We start from the raw sequence: 26942 nt of genomic DNA, 5'->3' as shown, positions 1-26942 counted from the left end.
CTTAACACCTTGTCGATCCAATCTCACTCTTTTGTTTAACGTGATAATGAGATTCATGATCCCCTGCCTTGGATTGTCCTGCAAAGTGGTCCCTAGTTGCACAACATGCTCATTCATACACATGCAGCTTTTAGTTTCTTCCCAGCCCAGGAAGGGTTAATCCCTCTACACCTGTCCTATCAGACACCTGTTTGAAGGCTCTCGACCAATCAGAGGAAGAGTGGGAGAAACTACCTGCCGGCCTTAAATAAATCTGGGCAAAGATGAGGAGGAATCACAACTCTTGACTCACCTAGACATGTCTGATCATCTCTGTTGTTAGTTAGACTGACTTATACACCGAGAGAGCAACACACACCCGGTTAAAGAGAATACAACTTAAAGGAAAATAACTCCACCGTGACTCCGACTGAAGACATGACCAAAGATACTGAGTAAGTTATTTTGTTAAACTTTGGGCTTCTATTTTAGCTTCCAATTTATTCTTAACTCTGCGAGTGACCCAGAGGGTCTATTTGGGTCCATATTTGTACACTGGCAGAGTTACAAATGGGTAAATGAACACTGATGATTTTGCTGTGTAGTTGGGTTTTATCAAAAAAAAAAAAAAAGGATTTGGCTGGTGTCTGGTGCAGGGTCAGCATGCCAAATATTTGCGATTTGTATTTATTAGTGTATTTACTATGAGATGACTTGATTGAGCCCACTGAAGGGGCTGAGAGTAGAGCTAGCCCCCCTTCTTTAACTTTGCAATGAGACCCCCATGTGAAAGAGTCCCGTTTTAAGGGGTGTTTTACAGAGAAAATTGATACAGATAGTCTCACACACACACACACACACACACACACACACACACACACACACACACACACACACACACACACACACACACACACACACACACACACACACACACACACACACACACACGTTGGTCTGCGGCTTTAGTGGGTCTGGTTCACGTTGTGTTGACACTAAACCTAGGGGCCAGAGAGCACAAAGGAGACAAGGAAAATAAGACTCTACTCTTGAGGTGTTGGAGGGGGACCAGGGCAATGACAGCATGTAATAATGCATTGAATTACATAATGGTGAAATTCTAGACAGGAGACTCTCTGTGTCTGTAAAAACAGTTACATTCAGCTCATGTTAAAGGGTAAACGGAGAGTAGCTAATGGAGCCACTATTGTTTGGTGTTTAGCTGTCTTGTGGTTGTAAAGTGCGGGGAATGACGAGTGTGCGAGTGTGACTTAAACAGGTGCATAGGGCAGGTGTTGTGAGTTTGGAAGGAGTGGATATTTGTCTTCGGCACCAAGCACAGTGCTATGTTTATGTTATTATAGTACATTGTCATCCTACAACATTAAGAGAGCAGCTCTTAAATATTGACATATAATGTGTGAACATTTTGGTATTATTTTTTCAAGTGCTGTGGTTAAATCATGTTTATGCTTATTATTCCTAGTGCGAAATCCATTGATGTGTTCCATCCCAGGAGTAGCTGTAAAAATGTGCGGTCTTCTGCTGCTGTCAGCACATTTAATTAGTTGTTGATCTCTAGAGTAAACTGGCTTTATTTGCTTACTGGCTACTTGAGTCAAACTCATGATGGGGGGGCTTATCCCAAGTAGCCAGGGAATTTACAAACAAATCTCAGAGATTTTTCCCTTTATCTTCCTCTGCCAAATATCCTCACCTCAAAACCCAGGCTTTGGAGATAATAAGGCTTAGAGATACTATGAAAACCCAGAACGCACTCAAGTGTGTAGATTGTTGTGATACTGCAGGTGGTGGGTTTTTATTTATTGAAGAACACTGTTATCTCTTAATCTGTTGTGAGGATTTTGTGCATGCTTGCAAAGGCATAAAGGGCTGCATTAATAGGTTTCCTCTCTTGACATTTAAGGCACAAATCATCAGTGTTAATTTATCCAGTTGTACTCTCTCAGAGTCAATTGTGTAGACGTGTGTGTGTGTGTGTGTGTGTGTGTGTGTGTGGCCCTGGGCTTTTTGAACTCTCTTGACACTCGGCACCTATGAGAGATGTTACTCAGCGCTGTGGTTTTGCAATCGAAACCTTCCTAGCTCAGGGGCAAGTATGTGCAGTGCTCAGAGGCTCAGAGGCTGCTATTAAACTCCAGCTGCTCTCACCCTGTCAAACCCTGCATGTCAAACACACAAACACGCTGAAATGGCATGCATTTGCATTGTCCAAAGTGGGGTTGTATACCTGTGGGAAGAACAGGTGAATTGTATGTACGCTAGAATTCTAGTGAACACAATAGTGTACGTTCTGTATATGTGTTTTAACCACTTGAACCCTAGTTTCACGATTGTGGGGCAAACACAAGATATAGTGTTGAGCGAAAACAGGAGGGGGCCTAGTATAGAGCCCCGGGGGACTCCAGTTAACTACAGTACGTATATAGGGTTTAAGTGGTTAATTATTATTTTAGTCCTTTAAACTATCAAATCTAAATATGCAATCACCTCTATAGGACTCTGGGAATGGTCCATCAGAACGAGAACTTCAACTATAACCGTTACACAAACTACGTCATGGACTCCTGGAACTACATGGAGAGCCCCATGACTGAGCTGAGCAGGTCCAAGTCCAGATCTCACCCAGCAGAGGACATGACTCTCTCCATGCTCTATGAGCAGTGCAAGGTATATCCAGCGTATCCACTGCAAAATTCCCTTCAGAATTGATTACATCTGCTCATTTATTTATTTTTTCTTTTAATTCTGTTTATTGGGATTTTACATTAACAATGAACAATGTCCAATTCTCTCTTCTTTTTTCTAGAACATTAAAGACCACAAAACGTCTCCCTGCAACAATGGCAGCGGTATCTACAAGCCAACAGAAAGGTGAGTGCATGAATGGGATTCACTCTTCTATATCTGATTTGGGAGTGAAACCCTTCTCTCCTTTCCCTCTATTGTCATGGAGTCAAGTGTCTAAAGAGCGACGGAGAAAGATGGGGAAAGAGAAAGGCAGAGCTTTAGAGGTCAGAAGCAGGTGAGAGGGTAATCCTCAAATCAAACAGAGTCAATGGGATTACTGTCTACCACACCTTCACTTATCCTTGGCCTCGTCCATCTATCCAGCCATTCGCCTTCCCTCTTTCCACCATTTTTTATTTTGCTTGAAGAATTTCGCAACAGCCCCTCTCACATTTCATCATCCTCTCTTCTCATGATTTTTCTCATTACGTTTTTTTTTGTGCGGAGGGTGAGAAATGGTTGGGGGTGCACTGTCATCCCCTAGAACATTTTAAACAATCCAGAGAGAAACTCAAACACTGGAGAATAAAAACGGGATTATGTGACAAACAGTTCCCCGCCCCGGCTCAGACCACGTCTTTCTGCGAGTCGACTCACAGTAGTTCAGTCTGTGTGCTGAGACACTTCAAAAACAACAGAGCTGAAGTGCTTCTGTTGACTGACACATTTGTTTGGATCTATCTGCCTGCAGTTGTGTGTACAGACTTCTGTATGGGCTTCTACTTCTGAGACACTGCAGTCAACCAGGCACTTTAAGGCGTTTATTGTTTTTTAAACACATCGATTCCTGGGTGGAGCATTAGTCAGTGGCTAGTGAATAGATATTCAGCAACAATGAGTAATAAAGTCTTCCTCTTCTCCTTTCTGATTTCCCCCCTCTCCCCAGGACTCTTAGTAACTCGTCCCCCGAGCTGGTTTCCTTGGAGACGCCCCCCAGTATCATGAAGATGCTGTCTAACAACATTCCATCCAGCCTCCCACAGGAAGCGCTAACGTCTCCCATCTGCAGTCCCGCCAAGCAGAGCGTCTCTCTGCCCATCCCAGTGGCGCCCGCATCGGATGTCTATGCCACCCTGACCACAGCCAGTGTGCTGGCAGACACCTATGACAAGCAGGACCTCAACAACATCTTTGACTCTCTACTGCTGCAGAAGTGGCCTGCGGGGGCTTTCCCCGAGGCTAACGCAGAGGTGAGCATGAGTGCCCAGTTTATGTTGAAGAGTTAATTTTATCTATTTGTAACTCAGAGAGTTTACAAATGTATGGGCCCATTTGGTTACATTTGTACACTCTCTGAATTAAATTCTGGTGATGGTCTGTTAATTTGTATCTCACCTGCTGGATGTCTTCTGTGGGTTCCAGGCTCTTCCCTACAGTGACCCCTTCTCCGAGGAGCGGTCTAGCCCCGTTTACTCAGACTCCTACACCAGCTCCCCTCCCGAGGGGTACAGGAGTGAATTTCAGTTCACCCTGGGCGCTCCCCCGGCCACCCCCCCCAAGTCGTGTGAGCTGCCCATGGTCTACCTGAACAAGGGACAGTTCTACCCCATCACCCTCCACGGAATAGACAGCGCTGCTGGCCTTGCAGTCACCAAGGTCAAGGTGAGTTCGGTTTTACTTTAATAATCAAACAATGTGTTAACTTAATTATTATTATTATTGCTATACGTATGTTTGGTTTCATTCATATTTACACACAAAAGTAGTGGAATAAAAACTTGGGTGTCAACCAAGGCCAGTGAGTTATTTTACGCAACAACTTTCTGTCATTGCGTGTAACCAAGCGTTCACGGTTCCAACATTTCATGATTGTTTTTTCAGCATGGCATTCATCACTCAAGGTTTATTTTAGACACATGGATGTACAAATTAATTTGCGTGCCACCAGGTAAAACCCTTCCCTAATTCTCTGTCCCCTCCCTTGGAGCTTGGTGACTAATTCCCTGCTAATCTGGGCTGGTACAAATAAAACGCACTGTCATGGCCTTTTTTTTCCTCCTTTCTTTTTTTACTGTGGTGGCACAATGAGTTTGAGTGCAGTAGCCCTGTAACGATGTGACAACATTGTGAGCTTGTAGATGGGCTATTTTTTTTACATTTTGGAAAGGGCTTATGTGGTTAACATTTGCTTCAAATTGGTTTTATTAACACCCAGGATTTCACAGTGGCAGTATATGAAAAGGTCAGGCAAAGGTGTGGTGAGGTTTTTAAGCCAAAGGTGACAACCGTAAACACAGTTTTTTTAAAAAGCGATAAAAACAGCCCACACAAACGCATACACACCAGCTAATCGCTGATGACAGTGCTAGGAGAAAAGAGGGATTTCGAGCGATGAATGAATGGATAATGGCTGAAAGAGACAAGCTGGGTTTTCCTGGAGTTGGAGGCAAGCATGAAGACCCACGACCAAACACAACTAATCCCTTTTCTCCTTCTCTCGCTCTGTCACAGACGGTGGTCATGGCTGTGTTTGAAAACGACAGGACCCCAGAGGTGCAGCTTCGCTGCTGGAACCACTGGCATGCACGTCAGCCTACCATCAAGCAGAGGGTCATTGACATAGGTATGTATTTCACACTTTTAAGTAACATAATTGTACTGCATGCACGCACACACACGCACACGCACACACACACACACACACACACACACACACACACACACACACACACACACACACACACACACACACACACACACACACACACACACACACACACACACACACACACACACACACACACACAACCATGAGCCCCCTACCCTTCTTTGCGAACAGAATGCATACAGTACATTTCATTCATTGTTCTGGACTGGTGACAAAAGCACATATCTAATTGAAGGATGTTGCTGGTGTGCCGTGGTGTGTGTCTGAGAGGTAAACATCTATTTATTTATTTCACAGCCGACTATAAAGAAGTGTTCAGTGGCATCAGCCATGTAGAGGAGGTGGCCTTCAATGCTCTCTCCTTCATCTGGAACCCGAATGAAGAGGCTAAGGTGAATATGAGCATACACACACACACACACACACACACACACACACACACACACAGACAGGAAGATCAAACTGAGATGCAATACGCGTTGCAGTTCAGCAGAGTTGAAGATCAAAACAACAAAGACGTTTATAGGAGGAGGAAGTTTGAGCCGAATTTAGGAGAAAGGGCGAGGAGGCATGGAGTAAAGATGTGGTAAATGCGGGAGGAGAGGAATCCCAGATATGTGTTTGTCCCTGGGGCTCCTGTCAGTGCAGCAGGCAAGGGCCACATCTCCCCAAGGCATTCGGGTGGGGCCGCATTCAAACCTGCTGCAGGTAGAGAGAGCCAAGAGAGAGAGAGGGAGAACCATTAACAGCATATTAGAGGGTGGGTGAAAAGTGAGGGGATTAATAGAGGGGATTAGGAGGATGCATGGAGGAAAATAGAATAATGATGTGAATAGAGAATGATAGGAAGCATGTACAGGCCATCTGTGAATGTAATGAACAACACGCCAGAGACCGTTGTCAGTAGAGACATGCAGTCACAGTTCTTAACAAAGCTGCCACCGTCACTCAGCTGTCTATTTGTCTCTCTTGAGGCTCAGTCCAAGAAGATGTCATCAGACCATAGTGTTTTATCTGGCATGTGTTACCTGGGTAACCGTTTATTATCTCAAAATAGGACACTCCTTTAGGGTGACATGAGTGTCAAATCAATGGTCAAATAATCTCATGCACAGGCCTTTACGTGCACACTAGACATATAGGTTAAAAAAAGAATGAGTTTTCACTGTTTGTGAAAGGTCGGTACAAAACGTGCTAGGTGGCATTGCTAGTTTAATTGAGGAATTGCTTTGGGAAAAGTTGCAAGTAATGATAGTACCTGTACTAATCTTTCTCCTCTCCTTTTCTCTTGACAGGTGTACATTGGCGTCAACTCTCTGAGCACTGACTTCTCCTCACAGAAGGGTGTGAAGGGACTGCCACTCAACCTACAGATAGACACATATGACTTCAGCACAGGAACCAACCAGCTCATACACAGGGCTGCCTGCCAGATCAAGATCTTCTGTGATAAGGTATAGGTCACACATCATTCCCATAACAGTTCAAATAATATACGTTGTAATAATTATGACTATTTATTTGAATCTATTTCTTAATAAATAAATTATTCATCCGTCCAATTCATGCCAGTCACTTTTCGATCACATGAGTAAAGTCCTGTTACAATAACAACACAAAATCCTAAAGAAGTAATTGTACACTTGTACACACTTTTAACAAGAGCCGAGTTGCCACATGCCCAAACCCAGGAATGTATTATTACACCTACGTCAGTATGGTTAAATAAAAAACAAACAGCTGTTGATGCCTGTCAGTCTCCTAATTCTAACCATGTGTTTTGGGATGTTACCCCAAAGGGTGCAGAGAGGAAGATGAGAGATGAGGAGAGGAAGAGAACAAAGAGGAGGGGCGCCAAGAACTCTAATGAAACCAGTGGTGAGTGTTTGCAAACCCGCAGCTTCTCTTTATCCACTTATGCCATGTTTTTTACTTTGTACGACAGTGTTGCATCGCAAGCATTTAGATAAGTCAGTTATTGTGTTCACACTCTGACTTACACAGAATATGCAATGTTTAAATAGGTCCCGTTTTAATCTTGTGCCCTCCCCTCTATGTCTCTTTTAGCCAACAAGGGTTTAGTGTCCAGCTCCATGAGCAATGACTGCACCTTCCTCCAGACCATGGATGACCATGTCACCCAGCCCGTGCTTTTCATCCCAGAGATGCACCTCTCCAACCTGCAACGTTGTGGCTTGGTATGTCCCCATTGTCTACTCTCCAAACTTTTTTCACCGTACTCTTTTCCGCCACGTTTTAATCTTTTCCTTCTATTGTCCTTGCTTCTCCCTCTCCTTCCCTTGCACTTTCTCTTTCTGCCCCTCTGGTGTTGTGATCACTACAACAGCAGTGTTGAGTGAATCGTGTTCCCAATCCCAGTTGCCCTGCAGGCTATGGGACAGACACGCAAGAGAGGGAGAGGGAGAGGGAGAGGGAGGGAGGGAGGGAGGGAAAGAAGTGTGGGAAAGTATGTAGTGGGAAAAAGGGGGTGGAGGGGGGCAGGAGGGCGTCAGTCAGCGAGAGTGAGCGGAGACACTGAACTCCTATCACACAAGCTAATTGGCTGAGCAGTTGTTGTATTTCTTCTGAGTCGAAACCAGGCACAAGTACAGACGCCTACTGACTGACGCGTAGATTAATCTATGGGGGCTTACAAAAACACACACACACCTGGACACGAGCTCGCACACACACACACACTCGCACACACACACACACACACACACACACACACACACACACACACACACACACACACACACACACACACACACACACACACACACACACACACACACACACACACACACAGACACACACACACACAGAAAAACACCTGACTCGTGCGCCACACACACACACACACACACACACACACACACACACACACGCGCGCGCGCGCGCGCGCGCGCGCGCGCGCGCGCGCGCACACGCGCACACACACACACACAGACGGCGCCCCCCTCCTCTAGTGTTTCTATGGGTTTCAGTGTTGTTGACACAAGACAGTGAAGGTGGTGAGGGTGCTGTTCAGACATGCCAGTTTTCCCACACTCTGTAGTGTGTGTGTGTGTGTGTGTGTGTGTGTGTGTGGGGGGGGGATCCATTCATAACCTGTTATACAAAAATATTATATATATAATGGTGATTACAAAACAGACACAATAGACACAAAGAAAATAGACACAAAGACAAGGCTGCTGAACTACTTTGATAATGTTTTGCAGTACAGTCTGTCAGGAACGGCTGATGGATGCCGAAAAACAAACGTCTCTGATCGGCAAGAGCGATAAAAGCCAGGACGATCATTGTTCTATCTGTAGCTCTTCATCTTAGCCCACATTTAGATGCACCAGGAAGTGGTCATGGGAAACGTAAACTTAATGCATTGATAACATTCCTTGTCATATGTGTAATAGGCACAGACAATGGCAGGAGAGGGAGGTGGACATTAAGCAATGTGTTTATCAGTCGAGCCGTTTCTAATCATGTAACTGATCTGTCTTTTGCCTTCTTTCTCTGTTTCTGCAGGCCGCTCCCCCGACAACTCTGGATGAGGTTGAACGGTAAGCATCTAATAATACCCAGAGAACAGTAGTGCCTCACACAGAACATGTAGCATGCATTATGCACGCCTTAATGTATTGTAGCTAGGGCTGGGTTGGGCTGGGCTTTTTCATTAAAAGGTATAAAGTAAGGCTTAAGTACCATATCACATCATTACAATATCCAAAATGCCAGACAATATCTAGTCTCATATCACATTGTGATTGTTTGGATCTAATGTGTGTGTGTGTGTGGTTATGTGTTCCCAGGTGTTCTATGAAGCGGTCGCATCCCGACAGAGACCAGAGTAGCCCTCCTCCCAGCAAGCAGGCCCGCAAGGACGACTCACATAGAGGTATGTAGATCCTCCTGGTAGATCAGCTATTTTTGCTACTTTTGTGTGACACTGTTAGTATAATGAAGTAGGGCATTCATTTACGAATAAACATAAAAAGTTGAAATATGTGCTTATGTACAAGGTTTCTGCTCAACAGCAACAACATGCTACTCTGTATCTTCAGTGGCAAATATTGTACTGTGACAAAATTCTACAGCGTTAAAGTACATTTAAATGTTCTCCATCAGTGTGTAACCTTGACTTTTCCCTTTTGACTAATAGTTCTGCTGTACGTGAGAGCAGAGACTGAAGAAGTGTTTGATGCACTCATGCTCAACAGTCCCACGGTGACAGGCCTGAGAGAAGCTGTAAGTACCACGCACGCACGCACGCACGCACGCACGCGCGCGCACACACACACACACACACACACACACACACACACACACACACACACACACACACACACACACACACACACACACACACACACACACACACACACACACACACACACACACACACACACACACACACAGAAAGAGAGTAATAATTGACTTGGATTGTAATGTGTGCATGATCTTTCAACTTTAGGTCCTGTCATCCTTCATGTATATCGTCTTTCTTGTGGCAGGTGATAAGTACTGACTCTCCTCTCATGTCTCACTCTCTGTCTCCTCAGATTTCAGAAAAGTATGGCATGCAAAAGGACACCATTGGGAAAATTTTCAAGAAGTGCAAAAGAGGGTGAGTGTCAATTTTGAGCAACTTGTAGATTTGGTGACGAGGGAAAAAAGGGGGGGGGGTCTAATATACAGTCAGTATGTAAGTAAGTCAGTACATGGTTTCATCTCTGCCTCCACTACAAAGAAAAAAGAAAAATCTAGTTCTGTACTGTAAGTGAAAAGGTTGTGGTGCTCTCCAAAATTAGACGACGAAACTCACTAAAAGTAATAGAGGAACACGTAGAAGCTCTTTGATATCGAAGTTAAATGAACTACACATATTGTCTTCCAGCATATGGCATACACCCATGTGATATCAGTCTTGTTCAGGGGTGAGCTGGTGAGCTTCTTCACACCAACTCACCCCTGAAGAAGAAGAAGAAGAAGAAGAAGAAGACAGTGCTGGCTTTGCTGTCAATGAGTTGAATCTCTGCCTCTTCCAAGGAAGCTAATGTTGTCGGACCGGGTGGGTAGGTTAGCGAGCCATAGTCTATCTCCTGGAATGCGATAATTGTCGCTCCTCCAAAAGAGTGATGAATGAGGGAGGGCAGAAAGATCTCAAAAGTATACTGCAGATGACTCATGGACAATTGTTTAACTTATTTATGTTATTATAATCTGATCTCATCGGAGCACCAGGAAGTTCTGTGGACTGGTCGCTTCTTGGTGGTGAGAGAGATCCCCAGCCTGATAGTTTTTTTTTTTTATGACTTTGGGTGACTGCTCGTAAATGAGAACACGATGGTGTCACAGGGTGTATGCTGTCCATGAAGATATGATTCTTCTGACCCCCCCTCCACAAACCACACTGGGATTTAATTAAGATTACTGTGACAGTGTTAAAAAGGTGGACATACCCTATGCAATAGAAATGCCCTAGGCAATAAAATACTCAATTTCATACACTAAAAGCAACCAAAGCATCCATTCTCCCTTAGTCTATCTATAGCTGTTGAATTGATCAGAGTTGAAAGTCTGGTAATGTCCTGTAAAATAATTGAGATCAGAGGAGATTTAATCACACAATGTCAGGAGTCTACTTCTTTACTTTAGAGATTATGGAGACGAGACCTCCTGTCAGAGACAGAAACACCCTCAGGAAGTTGCCCTAATGCTGCTAGCAAGTGCCTCTGGGGGAGCGGCTAAGCTAACAGGTTGGGTTACATTCTCGCACTCCGCTCCCGCCCATTGCTTTGCTCTTGTCTTCAATCAGCACTGTCCCTGCGGGCAGGTAGCATGAGCTGGCAGTTAGTTCAGTCACACTAGACCCAAAGACAGATTAGCATGTGCTGGAGGTGAAAAAACAATGATACTGTAGAGTGAGCTGATTTACTACCTGTGGTGGTGACTACATAAAATGTCTCCTCTTTTGTATTTTTTCAGACAAGCAGCCTTTGGCCCAAATTATTTGTTGCTCTTAGACCGAGCAATGACAACAAATGCTGAACCTTTGTTATCACCACGCTGTGAAAATGAAATGTAGGCCAGTAGACATGCACAATATTTAGCAGGGTTAATACACCTTGACTGTGCTGTGTGCAACATTCTGCTTTTCCTTCGTAACCTCTAATTTTGATTTGTTTTTTGCTTGTTTTGTCTTTTCATTTAGGATTTTTGTCAACATGGATGACAACATTATTGAACATTACAGTAACCAATCCGCCTTCCTCATCGACATCACCGAAGCCACACCTGGTCAATTCCAGATCACCCTCACAGAGCTATGAAGACAGACACCTGTTCAACAAATGATAGCTGACAATTTCAACCCTCTGAGAAAAGCACTGCCCTGCCACAGAAGCTGTAGACCAGCCTATCTAAGTTAGGAAACTGAACTGAACAAAAAGTACTCCCAGTTTCATGTCAAATCACCCAACATTTTGTAATCACTGCCTTTGTAAATACCACCTGCCAAGTGTTCTCCCACTGGTTCTGTTTTTATTTTATTTTAATTAGTATTATTGATTTAAGTATTTTATATAACGTGAGAGCAATTATATTATGCTGTAAATATTTGTTGTAAATAGAATTAATTAATTAATATGAACTTGTTTTGTGTTTGAATAGTTTAATCCATGTACCATGAATTGTGACATATTTCAATATACGTTTTTAGACAAATTCTGTACATGATCTATGTACAGTTGTCAGCATTGTCAGAGGATACCATTCTTGCTGCTTGCAACAGGATATCAAAAGCCAATGGTGCCTTTTCCTCATGCAAACCATAGCTATCAATATCTCCTTTGTGGCCATTGAGTTAAAATGTTTGTTGCTTTTTTGATACTGCCAAAAGTAGGATTTTGTAGCTGCCTGCCTTTTAGTTTCATAAATAAACCGGTCCAACAATGGGTCGTGTTCTGATCCGAAGTCACACATTTCCCTTCTCATCACCAGAGCCTTAACCACATAAGCCCTATATATTTCATTGTACGACGAATACTAAAAATAGCATATCTACATTGTGGGTTTGTAAATTAGATACAGGTATTTTCTCAATTTTGGAAAATCTTTGAAACATTTGTAAAATGTATGGCGTCCCACAATAGGGACACCAGGGTTGATGTGGCTTTGTATTTTGTCGTACGATGGTGTCGCTTGCCGAAAAACCATTATACAACAAAGTATAAACTAGGCATTGGGCATCATTAAGTGTAGAGATGTGTACATTTCCTGACTGTATGGCATACCCACAGAGTCTTCCCACTGTGTCTGAACCACTTCAGTACAATCACTGTGCAGTAACCCTAAAACTAAGGTCTTTCAGTAGAGCTTTTCAATATGTTTTCTTTTTACGTTTCTCATCATTTCAATGCTTACATGTACCTCTGTAATATTTCATCATTATGCCATGGGTTGTTGTACTCATATCTTGCCTTTTGTAAGAAAATAAAGAAAATATGAATAGCAGGTCTCAGGGTTGATATGGTCATTTAAACCTTTACGTTTGCTGTAGATTCACACCATCACTTGGCTTGTGCAGGGCTGTGCGGAGCCCATTAGATGGGCAGGTGCTCAAAGATCAAAAGGGGCACGTGGAACAATATTATAAACACCATACACTAACATAATTTACAGCATAAAGAAGTTCAGACAAGAGTCAACATGTATACATAGTCCATTTTACGACATAGCCTTGAATCAGAATTTTTAATTCTTGAGAGACAGAGAGAGAGTGAGAAAGAGAGAGAAAGTGTGTGTGTGTGTGTGTGTGTGTGTGTGTGTGTGTGTGTGTGTGTGTGTGTGTGTGTGTTCGCGTGTGTGCACGACCGTGCGTGCATATGTGTGTGTGTGTGTGTGTGTGTGCGCGTGTGCATGTGTAGATGCGAAAACACAATGCAGCGTACTAGCAGCCCCTTGTGCTCCAAAACAGTCAATGCACATCAGTGTTAAAGCCTTGTTTATACTGTATTTTGTGGCGAGATGGTGTGGGGGGAGATGATCATCAGTGTGATTAACCACTGAACATAATAAGTATATATGCTACCCATCACATATACGCTTTGATGGGTGGTGAAAATATCCCATCTACAAGCTCACAACTATCTGCCATTTTAACTGTAAACAATTTAGAAACTCTTGAAATTATAATGACATGCCCAAAATAGGGTTGCCAGGGTGGTTAAAAGAAGAGAGACAAATTGGACCTGCACACACACACACACACACACACACACACACACACACACACACACACACACACACACACACACACACACACACACACACACACACACACACACTCAATAAACAAGAGAGACAGAGGCAGAGAAAGATAGAAAGAGGACAGGGAGATACAGGCAGAGAGACAAACAGCGACAGAGAGAGAGAGATACAGACAGAGAGACAGAGAGTGTGAGAGAGAGAGAGCGAGAGAGAGAGAGAGAGAGAGAGAGAGAGAGAGAGAGAGAGAGAGAGAGAGACTGATGGAGTCAAGATGCTGGGAGGAGGAGGCATAGAGAGGAGCTGGAAGTGATGGAACAAACATTTCCTTCTCCAGAGAGGTTCATGTTAACGTTCAGATCTGCAGGAAGATTCCACTACCTCTGCTGAATGGTAAGTGAGTGCTTATATTGATTGACAGACATGCCAAGCAAGGGGAAAAGTGTGTGTGTGTGTGTGTGTGTGTGTGTGTGTGTGTGTGTGTGTGTGTGTGTGTGTGTGCGCGTGCGTGCGTGCGTGTGCCTGTGTCTGTGTCTGTGTGTGTGTGTGTGTGTGTGAGTGTGTGCGTGTGCATGTGCACGTGTGTGTATGTGTGTGTGTGTGTGTGTGTGTGTGTGTGTGTGTGTGTGTGTGTGTGTGCGTGCGTGCGTGCGTGCGTGTGTGCGTGCATGCGTGCGTGCTTGCGCGCATGCTCACGCGTGTGTGTGTGTCTGCATATCTACAATATTTCTAAATGTAGCAGTCTTTGCATTCGTGTCTGTTGGTGTGCATATGGAAGTGAGATCTATTAATAGTCACAACATAGTCCGTAACATTCTCACTAATAATTACTGTTCTGCTACATAATATTCTTTCTTTTTGTGATCCTTGTTTCTGTCATCTGCCATTTCAACTTTTCTTAATATATAGAATTTGATTGAAAAATACTTCCTCAGCATCCTCTATTAAAAAAAAAAAAAATGTGATCACTACATATGAGATTTTCTTTTTTTCATATTAATTACTGCAATTGACTAATCGTCATAAGACAATAATATAATATGTAATATTAGTTAATCAGTGAAAATCATTTTATTAGCGGCAACATGTCCTTTTCTGATACCATGTTAACCAGGTTATTCCTGAAGAATTAAAGGGTTGCGTTATTTTAACAGACGTGAATGGCAAAATCCTCTGTGTTAATTTACCTATATTTATACACCCTCAGAGTTAATTTAACACTGAGGATTTCACTGTACGTTGTATAGATCCACCATTAAAATTATACTGCAGTTTTAAAGACTATAAAATAAAATGTATTAACTCTCCAAGTACTCTTTCATAATGGTGAGACAAGTGTTGATGTTTATTCATTCAACAATTGCTCTCGCCATATATCATATCAGATCTGAGAAAATATATGCGAGAGATCTATTTCTCTCCAATAGACCAATTTTTGTCTCCTGCAACCCTGCTCTACAGATTATAGGTCATAATAAACTAACAGGCTCTGGCAGCAATACAATAAGTGTTGGAGATGAAAACTATAGATTGATTTCATAACGTGTCCTCTAGTCTTTCAATGAACAATTACTGTGAGATTACAAGCTTTTTGTGGAAGCGGAATTGTGTTCTGGTACACTATGATAAAAATATTGTATAACATAAAATAAAATAAACCAAATCTAGCAGTATGGAATATATACATTCCATTAGTTTTTATATTTCTCCCTTTTTTATTGTATTTATTGGTTATGTCAAGTAACAATACTGGACTAGGTAACAAGTGCAAAATAATAATATATTGTGTGAGTTTCTACACACAACAAATCCATAGAGTCAATTAAACCAAATGGACCAGTTTACGGATCTGTACAAATGGTTCCATTTGTATACTGTGAGTTAAATTGACAGCGAGGATTTTACTGTGTACACTCTCACAGCTGTAAGGAAGAAAGGTGATGAGATGAGATGAGACACTGTAATGACTAGAAGCTGTCGGGATGTGAGCAGCACTAAAGATGTGATAGCCATTACATTATCACCTGTCTGTCTGGGTGTTTGCGAGAGAGAGAGAGAGAGAGAGAGAGATTTATTGATTCTGGCGGTGTGTGTGTGTGTGTGTGTGTGTGTGTGTGTGTGTGTGTGTGTGTGTGTGTGTGTGTTGAACAATGTACGTGTGAACAATGTGTATGTACACGTATATGTAGACGTCATTGAGCTGTTTCATCCCCTTCTCAGAGGATATCTTTCTTCAGGTTGCAACACAGCAGCTTCACAGACTCCACAGTATTCAGGTTATGGTCTAACAACATTTCTAGATTATTTCAGTACTTCCAAGGTTACCACTGTCCCGTTCGTTAGCAGGCTTTAAAAAGCAGGTGACCATCTATTGAGTAGGACACCATATACTCTACACCCCATGATCACAAGGAGAGGACCCCCAGTTCAAATCCGACCCCTGTCTTGTCTCGCATGCCTCTCCTCTTTCTCTGCCCTTGGTTTACTCTCTACACTGATCTGTCTGAAAGATTAAAAAAAGGATTGCTCACATACACAAAGACCCCTAGACGCACGTCGCACAGTGTATAATTACATGATGGTCACGCACACGCGCGCACACACACACACACACACACACACACACACACACACACACACACACACACACACACACACACACACACACACACACACACACACACACACACACACACACACACACAGACAACAGGGTCTTGTACAGAGTAGAATGTAAGACATCCATGTGATAAATAAAGCCACACTGCACAGTCTGGCTGAGGCTGGTCAGGTTACCGTATCCTAGCAACAGAAACGGGCATCAACGGAGACTGAGACTTTTGCTGTCCAGTGTTAGAACACTGAAACAACACAGTGCCTCCTCCTGCCTTCTACCCATCAAGCTTATTGCTGTCTCTGCTCTCTATCTGTCTGTCAGTCAAGTCTGATTTATACCTTGTTGTACGATGGTGTGGCAAGCAACACTATTCTCCCTCTCTCTCTCTCTCTCTTCTGCACGCACATTCTTCCTCTCCTGCCTATCTTTGTCAGTCCTCCGCGATATCTCCATGTATCTCTCCTTTTCAGTGACTGTGACTGCAGTGGAGGACCTGTAGCTACGGTAAGAGAGGGCAGAGGTGGAGATGAAGAGGTTAAGAAGGTTAGAAGGGCACACACACACAAACACTTCACATTGTTTTTCTCTCTCTTATATTACAGACTTCATCGGGTCACTGTAGTGTTTGGAAGAGCAAGACACTTCTAGCGCGATGAGGCCCGTATTTCTTCTGCCTTTAACAGAGACAGGATTAACAGAAATATGAAATTATCATCATCGTCTCTATGCTGAGAAGTTGAGCCGGCGTGTCCGGTGGTGTCCCTCCATGTGAAGAGAGGATCAAGAGTTGGTTACAGCCTTTGTTTGGAAGATCTCCCCTGCACCTCACAGTGCACGCCAACGACTGATATTGAGAGGCTGCTGTACTTCACATGAAAATCTGACCAGGTATACAAATCCATGGACCTATCTCACAGCTGAGGCGTAGGCAGGCCTACAAGAGACAGACAACATAGATTTAGAACTTTCCTTACCCATAATGCACACCCCAGCCTCCATGGTGATGGGGATTGTGTTTGCCCCACTAGGATTGGTCCTTGTCTTCACTGCCACTATCACCCCTCAGTGGAGGGAGGGGCAGGTGCGCCTAGGCCTGACAGGGACAGGATCACTTCCTCTGCCAGGGTTGAAGGGGATAAGGACTGGCTCCGCGGATGCACTGCTCTTACTGCGCTCTGACGGGCTGTGGGAAACCTGCTTGCAGGTGGCTCACTCTGAGTTGAAGCAGTGCTGGCCTGTGGCAGGTCCGTACCAGAGAGACCCGCGGGTTCACCTGGCACAAGGCCTGGTGCTCAGCTCCCTCTTCCTGTGCGCCACTGGGATCGTTCTTGCAAGTTTCGGCGTTCGCAGCTGGACAGATCTTCCTCTGAGAGGTATAGCGACAACCGGTGGCCTCTTGGTGGCACTGGCTGGACTGTTCAGCCTGGCTGCCCTCGGGGTGTACACTTACAATCTCGAAAGACTGGGGATGGAGCTAGGTCACGGAGGCCACGGCTCCAGGTTCCCGCGCCTCAGCATGCGCCCGGCTGGATCTCTCTACTTTGGATGGCTGGGCGCATGCATACAGGTGCTGGGAGGCAGTGCTCTGTTGTTTAGCTTCAAAAGGCCAAGATGCCCGGCACTACCCGCTTGTCCTGTGTGCCACGCCTTTCCAGAGACAGAGTTATACGATGTTAGCTGTTAGAATGGGTGAAAGCTCTGAAAACGCTGGGATAAAACTTGCGTAAGGAGAATAAGCCCAGAGATACTAAAACACACAGGACTAGGCATCCGGGAGTCACAGGGGTAAAGCTGCTGGGGTTCGATTCCTTCACAGTGCCTCTGGCTTGGCCGGGCGTTCCACTTATCACAGGTGAAAAGCTGGGTGGGGAGAGCAATCTCTGTTACTGCACTAGCGACTCCTACAAGTTGATTGGGAAGCCTGTTCATCAGGGAGCTGATTAAACTTAACTCTTACAGTACGTTTTAACAGCGGGCGACTCTCGGGCGATCGCCGGGCGACATCGTCCAAAAGATAAAGAGAATCCATCTTTCATCGCCCCCCCGCCCACTTCGCCCTATCGCCAGTAGTTTCCGGCTCTCATAGACATATAATGCACTTCCGGAAAATACTATCCTGATCGCCCGCTGTTAAAACGCATCGTAACTCTAACTTCACCCTCACCTAGCAGTTTTCAGACTTGTTGGGGTTTTGGAATCATGTGCTGTCAGACCAGTGGGCAGGCTCCATTCCTCCGCACACGTTAACTTAGTCCTCCCAGTGAAACGCCTCACTGTCTGATGAAAAGAAATGGTTGGTGACCTCATGTGTATCTGAGTAGACATATTGTGGTGTATATACACCCTCCCCAAGACCAGCTAGTCCCTGTCACTGCTGGTTGGCAGTGACACAAATTGAGAATTGGCATAATGACTAAATTGGGAGGAAAAATTAAAATTGGAAAACAGATAAAGAAGGAAAACCCACAGGACTGTAAGATCAAATTGGTGAGGATGAAGCCATTTGTATGAGAGCGGAAATATAGCAGTTCTGTTCCCTAGTTGATTCATGTAAAACCGCCTGTAAATTGATTTTGAAATTGGAAACAACCACCTTGTAATGAACCTGGAGTCTCTGAGGAAATCATGTGGAATGTAAATCATAAAACCTCATTTATAACATCCGCAACAGGTATTGATGTTGGCAGAATGATTTGCCTTGAAAACAGAAGTGCCATTTTGGGGTATAAATATAAAGTGATTCATGGTAGAAAAAGCTTTGTAAGAATGCTATGCTGTACTATTAACTGTAGGAAAAAAAGCTCAAATCCATGCTGCCTTCTACTGCAATGTCTAGAAAACATTGGTAAACGTTGTACTGCCGTTTGTACATACTGTAGCCATGTCTTCATACTATTATCTTTTAGATGTTCATACCTAATGAGTGTGTTTTAATGTGTTGGAAAATGTAATACTAATTATTTATTATTGTATCAGATTAATAGGCCAGTAGGCCTATAATATGCCGCTGATTTCTGGAGTTTATATTGATAGGCTTGGGAAAAGTTTATTTTATAACTAAAAAAATTGCAAAATAAGGAAAAATGTAGCCTACATTTGTATGTTATTCTCTCCCAAGCCTGACCATCAGTGTTGCCTTTTACAAAGCCATTTAACTGAAGCATGAATCATCATCTGATGAACATAGATCACTGTTCCTCAACAGTGATCAACGGTAATCTCAAAATAAGATTAAATAACATTTCATAAATCCATCAAATTTAAGAATACGTTTTGAACTAATAGGCAGAGTGTGGGGAAAACAATTGAAATTAAATAATGACTGTTAACATGTTAAGGGCTTTATTCATTGCGTGCTGTGTCGCACACCGAAAATAATCTACAAGCTCATAATCCGTCACTGCGATGCGTTGTGAGCATGTAGATCAGCTATTTTTGGTGTGTGACACCGGGACACAATTAAGTGCTGCTTTAAAATCAGTAATGTTAAATATTAATAAAGAAAATGTAATAAAATAGAAGCCTTCTTATGTATTAAATATGTCCTTGAGGATTGTTGTCCGGAGCTCAAAAAAGGTTGAGAACCACTGCTGTAGATGATGTATGTGGATGTATGCTATGACGTACAGTATTGTGACATTGTACTGCAAGCAGCAACAACAGAATTATAATGTATTATTTGTGAATGAAATGTTATTGTTTATGTAAAAAAAAAAAAACTTTGTGCACCAACATAATGTGGATTCTACTGTACATGAAAAAATTAAGAAATTCAAGAACAATATCTGTGTCACGATCTTGGCCTCTGTCCCTGCTCTGTGCCCCCCTCCAGTTTTTCCCCTAATGTCACTCTGCCCTTGCCCAGTGTGTTCTTGGCCTCGTTCTTCTCACCCCCCCCCCCCATCCAGTGAGTTTGAAAGCCCATCCAGTGAGTTTGTTGCTATACAGTGTTAGCTAAGAAGCTTACCTACATTTTGATGTCATTCTGAATAATATGCACTTACGTTTTTGTACTTAAATATATAATGTAAGTTGGCCACATTGAGAAGAGCCCTCTTTTGCAGTGGAATTGTGAAGGATGTTTTTACATGTTTTGTATCTTATTCTGGCCATTGTTTCCACTAATATTTTATGTGGTTGATCATTAATTATTATTTAGCATATGAGGACATGTTATTTACAGAGTATATGTTTTCTTTCTGTTGGAAAGCCTACAGCCAATTACCAGCAGCAGAACCTGTGAATGTGAGCCAATAAATCCTACAAGGTCTCAACCACAATCCAGAACCAGGGTCTCCAGTGAGGGACAAAAAGGTGATGCTTGGTGACACCACAGGTGAGGAAGCTTGGCAACAGCGACACCTGCTGACATAAAAAGGCTACTGCCTTACATCTGGATAAAATCTGTAGGAGTACTGTCAAAAAATGTTTTGCACAAATCGGCCTCCTGGTGGCGCTATAACAGGCCCATGTGAAAGATTTGGGTCAGAGGTTCTGAATTGGCATCCAGGGAGTGTGTGTGCACAGTTTCGCTGCGATCAAGCCAACGGTGCGGGAGATTAGCTGTTCACAGACGGACACACACACACGGACGGACGGACGGACGGACGGACAGGGGGTAAAACATACTCTCTCGTCAGAGACAACAAATCATTGTACTAAAGGTTTTCGGGTAGCATTGCATAGCAGGAGCATTGTGCTGACGGTTCATAATGACTTAGTTACAGATTTACCATAGAGATTGCCAAACACAGTATCGCATCCGTAGTGACTACCATAGACATGTTTAGATCCCATATGCTGCGTAGTTGTTTAGATGCCATATTCTGAGAGGACATGGGAAGCCATTGGCGAGCCCTCATTGGCTTTTACCAAGGCCAGCCAATGAGGAAAACGTTATGAGAAAGTGATGACTAGTTGCAGTCTCTTTACTGATCAGCTCTGCAAGCTGATAAAAATTCAGTGCACAACAGTACACAAATTTTGCTTTTGGTTACAAATCGTTTGAAGACCACCGCAATAAGACCACTGACTGTATATAAATGATAAGTATGACTTTCCAAAGCAGCCACAGAAGATAATATTGCTTCTATGATGCTCTTATGACCTAAACTGAGGAATAATTTCTATACCTATTCAGGCAATTGTGCAGAGATGTCCCTTTGTCTCCTTGTCTTAATGTATGTAAGTAACACCACAGACATGTTATGAGCACACTGCACAGTAATGCACATACTGTACATGCGCAGCGAGAACAATTTGGTGGTTTTTTTGTAGGTGTAGTTACCTTACAGTCTGTGAAATAGGCCAGACACTCTGATAACATTGCTTCTTATACTGAAAGTTCCTCCTTCATTCATCAAAATTAGCCTCTTTAGCCACATCAGCAACTTTACATTTTTATTAATGAACATCACACTGTCCTTTACAACCATAATAAAGATCACAGCACGTTTCAGTGATGACCTGCCAGTTTATTAAGCCAATGAACAGCCTTGTCACAACAAGGTCTGTCTCTGTTTAGCATTGATGTCCTCAAGCAGTTGAGCCTAAATGCTCATTCATGTATATATTTTGCCCATTTGTTAACCACATAAACCCTATACTTTGTCCGTATGACCAATAGCAAAAAATAGCTCACAACATGTGTGGATCTGCTATTTTAGAAATGTTTTAAATAAAGCAATTTCACCTATAATGACGTTCCCACAATAGGGATGCCAGGGTTAATGTGGGTAATTGTTCATGTTGGGTTTGAGCAATACAGACCTTCAATGGGTCTTCTGCTCAGAGATAAAGAGTCATCCAGCTCTATTGTGTGGCAAACATAACTCATAATACAATGATCTATGGAGGCAAGGAACACCTTGATGTTGCCAACAAGGCATTATTACAGTGTTCCCCAAGCGAGATTCATCACATTCTGTGCAAAACCTTTTAAAAGTATACCTTTAATAAGGTAATGTCAATAAAACAAATATAACTTTATAGTAAAATGTTATTTACATAAGGCATGAACTATAATACAAAGAGATACTCATAAGAATTATGAGGAAAATGCTTCACAATTGTTTTTTTATAAGCAGTGGAGTAGGACCGTAGCATCAAATAAAAAAAGATACTGGATCTATGAACAAACAATGGCATGGCAACTTTTGTTCTTTTCTCATTGGTAAAAGACACACACTTGAATTCTTTCCATCTTGTAGTATTTGTCATCAATCAGTGATGGGTCTGGGTCATAAAAAAAAAAAAAACCAACCTTCCTGGTTCCTATGATAAACAACAAACAGACCTGAGATGATGTCATTTAACAGTGATTTGACTCGTCGTGTTCAATTTATTGCCACAGACCTGATGTATACTTTGTTGTACGGTTGTGTCGTGGTGTCATGCACTGAAAATAGCCAACCTACAAGCTTACACAGCATTGCATACGCGACACATTGTGAGCTTGAAGGCCGGCTATTTTCGGTGAGCAACACCATTGTACGAAGGAGCATAAATGTGCTCATACTCCGTCATATGTTGGTGTTGCTCGCCATACATAGCCAATCTACAAGCTCACACATACGCTGAAGTATAAATCAGGCTTTAGTGAACCAGCTATTTCACACTGCTTTAAGACAAATATCTTCAGTTTCTCCATTTCTTTGAGCGACACCACGTAAACCTTTCAGTGGTATGACCAGTCTCATCTTGGCTTTAGATGTAGAAGTAGTTCTCAGAGTCTCCGCCAGCCTCCACCTTTGCATCCACCTGCTTGTTTATGGAGTCATGCAGGGAGAGACCCAGAGAGAATTCTAACATTGGAGGCATGTCTGCCACTGGAGAACCCGGCGGGATCTCTAGCAGGACATCGGACGGTTCCGCGTCCACTAGCTGCTCCCCGGAACAAAGGCTCAGTCTGCAGGCAGCATCTGTCTCCGTTTCTGCGGCTGTTTCCATGGTGACCGTTTCAGTCTCCGACACAGCGGCGGTGCTCTCCATGGGCACGTCAATCGCTTCATCACCATCCTGCGTTTTGGAAGCGCTGAGGTGGGCTAGCTTCTCGATCTCTTGAACGAGCATCTCGTGGTTCTCCTTCCACTGACGAAACTTAGCAGCTGTCAGATCCGAGTCCTCCAGGACCTTGTTGATTTGCACCAGCTCAGCCTCTTTGGCCTGCAGAACAGAGGGCGTTAGCTGTCCGAATGCTGACAGGTGTGACTCTCCATCCATACTAGGGATGGAGTGTCCATTCATGTTAATGCATATTCATTGGGTTAGCGAAGAATAACTGTCTTGCAAGACGGAATGATAAGTAGATACCAGATAAGTGGTATGCCTTATTTCAAGTTATTGAGTTTAAGAAGATTCTCAAAACAACTTATGTTGTATTGAACATTAATCCATCTGTGGATTATTCACTTCTTTCAGAAAATAAATGAATAAAATGATTAGGAGTATCATCATTTCTTAAAATCATTATAATTCTTGTTTCTTTTTGTTATTTGTTTGCAGCGAACATTCTTATTCAGGCATAAAAAAATATTACTTTTAGGGGTTAAACAATTAATTGAATAATTGATTATTTGATCATTTTATTTCAATAAAATGATTAGTTGCAGCCCCACTTCTGTTTTGATGGAGAAGACACTAGCCCTTGTTTGTCTGTCCATTTCAAATATTTTGAAAGGGAACAGATTGAGCTATTTGTAATATCTGGGCTCCTCTTAGATAGTGGAGGTTAAGCTGTGGGTCATGGGTTAATAACAATGAAACTGAATCTGATGTGTTTAGTGGTGACCTTGAGAGTGCTCTGAAGGGCGCGGAGCGTGTGCGCCTTCTCGTTGATGACAGGGTTCTTGTTGCGTCGAATGAAGGACTTCCTGAAGTGATCGCGTGTCAGCGGCTGGTCGTGACCCATCAGAGAAACGCCTCCTTCCTTTATGCTCTTGTGCATTACGCCCATCTCATCTACAACTGGGGAGACTAGACACAAGAATAACAGAAAGAGAGATCGATGGGGGAGGGGGGGGGGCAGGGACATAGGTAGACGGGAATACAGGAAGGGTAATAAAGAGGAGCATTAAGAGAGGAGACAAGGGCAGAATGGCTTTGGTTGAAAAAGCAGAGGAGACAGTTGTGAAGTATACTGCTGACAGCTGATTAGACAAATTGCACTCAGGGGGGGAGGGCACTAAAATAGCCTGTCATGTCGAAGATGATGCTTAAAACACAGGAGATTAAAACATCAGTTAAAGCACTAGACAGTCATCCATTTCACAGGCTCGTGTATTAAATCATCTGTCGGGTGGAAACCTCATATGTCCAAGACGGTTACTTTTGATACTTTTGTGTGACGCTGCAGTATGATCAAGTAGGGCATTAATTTACAAAAAAAACACCAAAAAGTTAGAATATGGAGATAGGAGGTTTCTGCCTGACAGGAACACAATTGTTTGAGAGAAAGGTGCGGCGGGATTGAAGGAGACAGAAATGAAGAGTGTGCGCCTCCATGTACCTGCTCCTTTGCTGCCACCTGTTGCAGGAGTCGGGGAATGCAGCTTGTTCTTCTTCTTCGGTCGAGGCAAAGTGTTGGACTGCACTTTCTGAGGTACAGCACACACACATGAACAGAGATTACAATCAAACGTGTGTGTGTGTGTGTGTAATTAAGTAAGTAAGTAAGTAATCTGCGTTCAGACCTTGTTCGCCCTGCGTGGTGAAGGGGACGCCCCCTCATCTTCTGAATCTGTCTCACTGTAGCATTCTGTTCATAAACAAAAAGGTTCTATTAAGTTATATTAACCACTTTCAACCTGGTGTCCCTATTTCAGGCATGACTTTATAGATGGAAATGTTCTAAAATGTTCAAAGAATTCCAAAATATGTAAAAACTTTCAAAAATAGCAGATCTACAAGCTCACAGTGTGTCTCGATGTGTCTCACTTCATTGTATATACTGCTTAAGTGGTTAAATCAAATTACAAGTGTTTGTTATATACAGTAGGTATGGTTGAAGTACTAATGGTACAGTATTTTGTATCTGAGCAGGTGTAGTCAACTTCTTGTTTATAGCTGAATGGACAGAGGCTACTGCTAAGGATATAAAGCCAATGATGAATTGGTTGGTAAAAACATGCACTTGTGGTATTTGCTAAATATTCAACCAAGGATTCAATTAAATCAAAGGAGAACGTATTCTTACCCTCCTCACTGTCAGGTGGGTCTTTGTGGAATTTCTTGTGCTTCTGAATGGCTGTGATCAGACAGCTGATCCATCTGCATAACATAACAGTGACAAACAGGTTAATGTAAGACTACAGCGGGTGCAAAACACATTTAGTCAGTAGAATAGAATAGATCCTCCTGAGAGGAAAGTACCGATATCTTGCACACAACAAAGGCCATAGAGAACACAACAAATTCAGACTAGATATACGCACATTGTTGACATGCTGCATAATTTAGACAAGAGCTCCTCCATTCATTACATTGATCACATCCTTAAACTGAAACAATGGATGCACAAACACACCCTTAAAACCTCGGCTGTCAAATGCAGTCGGGTGGAAACCTTGTATATCCAAAACTGTTACTTTTCAGAAAAAAGGAAGCGTGTTCCAATGCAGTTATTATTTAGTTTATTACTTAGTTATTTTGTTAATTATTTTCATTTATTTAATATTTATAAAACCCACAGACACACATAACCACTTTCACTTTATTATATTATTGCAAAAACGCATTGTGAGCTTGTAGTTCGCCTATTTTTGCCACGAAGTAAAACCTGAGAAGGAGATACAAGGTTTCCGCCCCGACTGCAACGAAATGCTAGTGTCAGCTGACATGTGTTTATACATGTGTGGGGGCTGGAGATGCTGTCCTCAGGGCGTCAGTGTTCATTCTGCTGTATGTCAGCACAGTTTGTAAACCATTGCCTTGGACATGAATGGATTCTTATTATTCATGCTTTTAAATTGCCTCACATCATTTAAACCAGAGGAGACCATATTTGTTTCTGCTGCATTAAAACAGGACCAGACCCTGAGGCAGGAACCCCCCCCACCTGCAACTGTAGTACAGTGAAGTCATCTCTAGGGGGCAGAGCAGACCTGTCTTTGATAAAGATTAATCTCATAAATTGACATAAATTCTATCACTAATGAATAAGTACTTCAAATGGGGGTGGGGGATTTCAATCTTTAGCCTAATAAACCATCAGGCCTTAATCCTTCCTCTTAGAGAATTAATGAGGGTGTCTCGAACACAACCTGCTTTGATTTGCACGGGGAATCTGGGCCTTAAATTATTGAATATGTTTTGAGAGAGAGATGGGAGAGGGAGAGAGAGAGAGAGATGACAAGTTGGCAAAGGCGAGCGGAAAGAAAGACTTAGAGAGAGAGGGATGTTGGCGTTCTGTCCTCTCCCACACTTACTTGCCCATGTCGGTGACATTGTCGGTAGCAAAGAAGAAAGTCTGGAATCTGTCATGACACATTTTGAACACACTGGTAGGAGAGAGACAGAAAGGAATGAGTACAACACGTCCATCAGTCTAAGAAAGGAAGTAGTAAAACAAATATGCTATAATACAAAGCGCTGAATCTCCAGAGTTCCAGATTTAAAAAGCCTTTACCTAAACCTCAGTTGTTAACACATCGATCAGCT

General features: G+C 42.9%; 3 protein-coding genes across 3 annotated transcripts in view; 2 read left to right on the top strand and 1 right to left on the bottom strand.

The window, feature by feature from the left end:
- The first annotated feature begins 258 nt into the window (after positions 1-258).
- Positions 259-12916, top strand: grhl3 (grainyhead-like transcription factor 3). The gene is made up of 15 exons (XM_084045781.1): positions 259-434; positions 2499-2670; positions 2810-2874; positions 3677-3980; positions 4153-4392; positions 5242-5353; positions 5696-5790; positions 6694-6852; positions 7198-7276; positions 7466-7596; positions 8930-8964; positions 9214-9299; positions 9564-9649; positions 9964-10028; positions 11616-12916. Exons 1-15 carry the CDS (start codon positions 418-420, stop codon positions 11731-11733), a joined length of 1764 nt encoding a protein of 587 aa, XP_083901907.1. The 5' UTR covers positions 259-417; the 3' UTR covers positions 11734-12916.
- Positions 12917-17265: 4349 nt separating this feature from the next.
- On the top strand, positions 17266-17970 carry cldn23l (claudin 23-like; the record flags this gene model as incomplete). Its single annotated transcript, XM_084044590.1, has 1 exon — positions 17266-17970. The coding sequence occupies one exon, from the start codon at positions 17266-17268 to the stop codon at positions 17968-17970; it is 705 nt and encodes a 234-aa protein (XP_083900716.1).
- Positions 17971-21745: 3775 nt separating this feature from the next.
- Positions 21746-26942, bottom strand: part of cnksr1 (connector enhancer of kinase suppressor of Ras 1) — a 38238-nt gene continuing 33041 nt past the window's right edge. The window contains exons 16-21 of the mRNA XM_084045773.1: positions 26711-26782; positions 25480-25553; positions 24977-25041; positions 24793-24880; positions 24076-24260; positions 21746-23450 (exon numbers count right to left, since the gene is read on the bottom strand). Of these exons, the coding sequence (XP_083901899.1) occupies positions 22992-23450; positions 24076-24260; positions 24793-24880; positions 24977-25041; positions 25480-25553; positions 26711-26782 (943 nt within the window). The 3' untranslated portion in view covers positions 21746-22991. The remainder of the gene's footprint in view (positions 23451-24075; positions 24261-24792; positions 24881-24976; positions 25042-25479; positions 25554-26710; positions 26783-26942) is intronic.

Source organism: Gymnoscopelus microlampas (genome assembly GCF_963454915.1).
Source record: "Gymnoscopelus microlampas genome assembly, chromosome: 20".
In the NCBI taxonomy this organism is placed as follows: Eukaryota; Metazoa; Chordata; class Actinopteri; order Myctophiformes; family Myctophidae; genus Gymnoscopelus; species Gymnoscopelus microlampas.
Note: the sequence above shows the minus strand (reverse complement) of the source record. Positions and strands in the feature narration are given on the sequence as shown.